At 46.9% G+C, this 3,273-nt stretch overlaps 1 protein-coding gene across 1 annotated transcript in view; it reads right to left on the bottom strand.

Moving 5' to 3' along the window:
* Positions 1–3,273, bottom strand: part of NUMBL (NUMB like endocytic adaptor protein) — a 26,405-nt gene that overhangs the window by 7,031 nt on the left and 16,101 nt on the right. The window contains 1 exon segment of the mRNA XM_077773615.1: positions 3,222–3,273. This exon segment is cut by the window's right edge and continues 38 nt beyond it. Within this exon segment, the coding sequence (XP_077629741.1) occupies positions 3,222–3,273 (52 nt within the window).

Raw genomic sequence — 3,273 nt, 5'->3', positions numbered from 1 at the left:
AACCTGGGATATAACCATCAGAGGCCTCTGGAGAGGGCCAATCGAGGCAGTGAATGTTCTGTGCTTTGGAATCTGACAAAAGCTGGGTGGAGAACTTTGTGAAAAGTGCACTGGTCCACAACTCCTACATTGGAAAGAGCTCACTGCCGAAGGGCAAGTGCGGTGCCTTGAGACTGTAAATTGGCGCATCTACAGCAAAATGCTGGGTGATCCGTTTGGCAAATCATACCATGCTTTGTAACCTCTCATTTCGCTGTGCAAGCTGTGAACTGCTTTCTATAATGCCAAGTACCTGGAAATTACAACATCCTTTGGAAACAGCAAAACCCCTCGGAAACTCTAAATCGAATGACATTCTCTGTAAATTCCAATAGCCTATAGAAACAGCAAAGAAAGATCTGTACACTGTGGAGGACTGTGTACCTAGTGGGTTCATTTGTAAACAGTAAGACAATGTATACCTTTCAGGCCCTCTGTTAACTTCATTTTTTATCTGCCTTGCAAATGGTAAAGTCCTTTACAAATTCAAATAGATGCTGTAGGGGCGCCTGGGCAGCTCAGTCGGTTAAGCATCTGACTTCAGCTCAGGTCATGATTTCACAGTTTGTGAGTTCGAGCCCCATGTCGGACTCTGTGCTGACAGCTCAGAGGCTGGGGCCTGCTTTGGATTCTGTGTCTCTCTCTCTGTCCCTCCCCTGCTCATGCTCTGTCTTTCTGTCCCTGTCTCTCTCTCTCAAAATCAAACATTTTAAAAATTTTAAAAAATAGATGTAAAGAGTAAAATACTTTGTAAACTGTGAAGAACTTTGTAAATTTGTTCAGAGGTTTGTAAATGGTCATGTTATTTACAAATAGAAACATACTCCAGGTTGGGGCGCCTGGATAGCTCAGTTGGTTAAGCGTCCGACTTTGGCTCAGGTGATGATCTCATAGTTTGTGGGTTTGAACCCCTGCGTCAGGCTCTGTGCTGACAGCTAGCTCAGAGCCTGGAGCCTGCTTTGGAATCTGTGTCTCCCTCTCTCTCTGCCCCTTCCCTGCTCATGCTTGGTGTCTCAAAAATAAATAAGCATTTAAAAAAGAAAGAAAGAAACGTACTCTGGGTTAAGCCTTCAAATCTTTGATTTCAGCTCAGGTCATGATCTCACCATTTGTGGGATCGAGTCCCATGCTGCCAGCCTGCTTGGGATTGTCTCTTCCTCTCTCTCTGCCACTCCTCCCTCAAAATAAATAAATAAACCAAAAAGAAAGAGGGGAGGCTGGGTAGCTCAGTCAGGCAAGCATCAGACATTGATTTTGGCTCTGGTCATCATCTCACAGTTGGTGAGTTTGAGTCCGACATCAGGCTCTTAGCTGATAGTGCAGGGTTTGTTTGGGATTCTCTGTCTCCCTCTCTCTCTGCCCCTTCCCCCACTCACACTCTGTCTTTCAAAAATAAACGTTAAAATTTTTTTTTAAAAAATCATGTCCCTGGGGTGCCTGGGTGGCTCAGTCGGTTAAGTGTCCGACTTTGGCTCAGGTCATGATGTCACGGTTTGTGGGTTCGAGCCCCGCGTCGGGCTCTGTGCTGACAGCTAGCTCAGAGCCTGGAGCCTGCTTCAGATTCTGTGTCTCCCTCCCCTGTCATACTATCTCTCTCTCTCAGAAATAAATAAAAACATTTTTTTAAAAATCATGTCCCTTATAGATCCAGGTAATCCAAGATCCAGGTCAGAGTTCAGGGTCACCATATCTTGTGTTCATTACTAATTGTCAAATCTCTTTAGTCTCCTTTAATCTGGGTCAGTTCCCCATGGTAAGTTCTCTGTAAACTTTTTTTTTTAATTTCATTAAAAACTTTTTTTTTAATGTTTATTTATTTTTGAGAGAGACAGAGAGTGAGCAGGCGAGGGGCAGAGAGAGATGGAGATACAGAATCCGAAGCAGGNGAGAGAGAGAGAGAGAGAGAGAGGGAGAGAGAGAGAGAGAGACAGAATCTTAAGCAGGCTCCATGATCAGCATGGAGCCCAACAAGGGGCTTATTCTCACAGACTTGAGATCATGACCTGAGCCGAAATCAGGACTTGAATGCCTAACCGACTGAGCCACCCAGGTGCCCCAGTTTTTTATGAATTCTAAGCAGTGTTTTCCAAAAATTTAAAAACTAGAATCCACACACACACAAAAGCGGGCATGGGGGCACCTGGGTGGCTCAGCTGGTTAAATGACAGGCTCTTGGTTTCAGCTCAGGTCACGATCTCCCAGTCTGTGGGCTGGAGCCCCCCGTCAGGCTTTGTACTTGACAGCAGCAGGCCTGCTCGGGATTCTCTCTCCCTCTCTCTCTGCCCCTTCCCTACTCTCCCCTACTGCTCTCTCTCTCAAAATAAATAAACTTAAAAAAAAATTACACTGTGACTCAGAGCACAGTATACTTACATTAAAACAAAAAACAAAAAACACGGTTTTAGGGGCACCTGGAGGTTCAGTCAGGCACCTGATTCTTGATTTCGACTCAGGCCACGATCTTACCTTCTTACCTTCATGAGCTCAAGCCCCCCCCATTGGGTTCTGGGCTGGGTGTGGAGCCTGCTTGGTTCTCTTTCTCTCTCTCTGTCTGCCCCTTCTCCCCCCCGACTCGTGTGCGGGTGGGCACACTTGTGCTCTCTCTCTCAAAAATAAATTAATTTTAAAAAAAGAACACTGTTTTAAAACTTACAAAGTATTTGCCACTTACGCCCAGTGTTCGAGTTTACCAGGTACTTTTCAAACCCTTTTGATGGGAACCCAGAGCAAGAAATACCTGTTACACACACACACACACGCACACACACACACACGTGCACGCAAATATACATACTGAAATAAAAGTATCATCGAACTACACTGACGCTCACTACCTTCAGCTAATCTGATATTCTCTATTCTTTCCTATTTCATTTTTTCCAGCGGGAGCCACAATCCACGAGGCGGACTTCACAACCCATTAGCCGCCTGGATCCGCGGGTCGAAATGTCTCCCCGAGCGAGCAGATAATGCAGCGCGGGCGGCTCTGCTGCGGATCTGTGGCCTGCAGGACGCGGCCCAAAGAACTCCTTAAACCCAAGTGCGCTTTATACACCATAACCAAACTCTGTGGTTGGTGCTGTGCTTTGTAAACTGTAGAGTCCCGGTACCTCTGCAGCTCGCCCCTCCCACCCCCACCAGGGCCACTCTGTGCCCAGCCCTGCCGTCTGGGTGGCACCCACCTTTCTTTTTGTCGGAGGCCTCTCGCTCGGCCGGCCGGCCGCCACCCGACAG

This window comes from Crocuta crocuta, unplaced genomic scaffold, assembly GCF_008692635.1.
Source record: "Crocuta crocuta isolate KB4526 unplaced genomic scaffold, BGI_CrCroc_1.0 scaffold267, whole genome shotgun sequence".
Lineage (NCBI taxonomy): Eukaryota > Metazoa > Chordata > Mammalia > Carnivora > Hyaenidae > Crocuta > Crocuta crocuta.
This window is presented reverse-complemented; position numbering and strand designations above follow the sequence as displayed.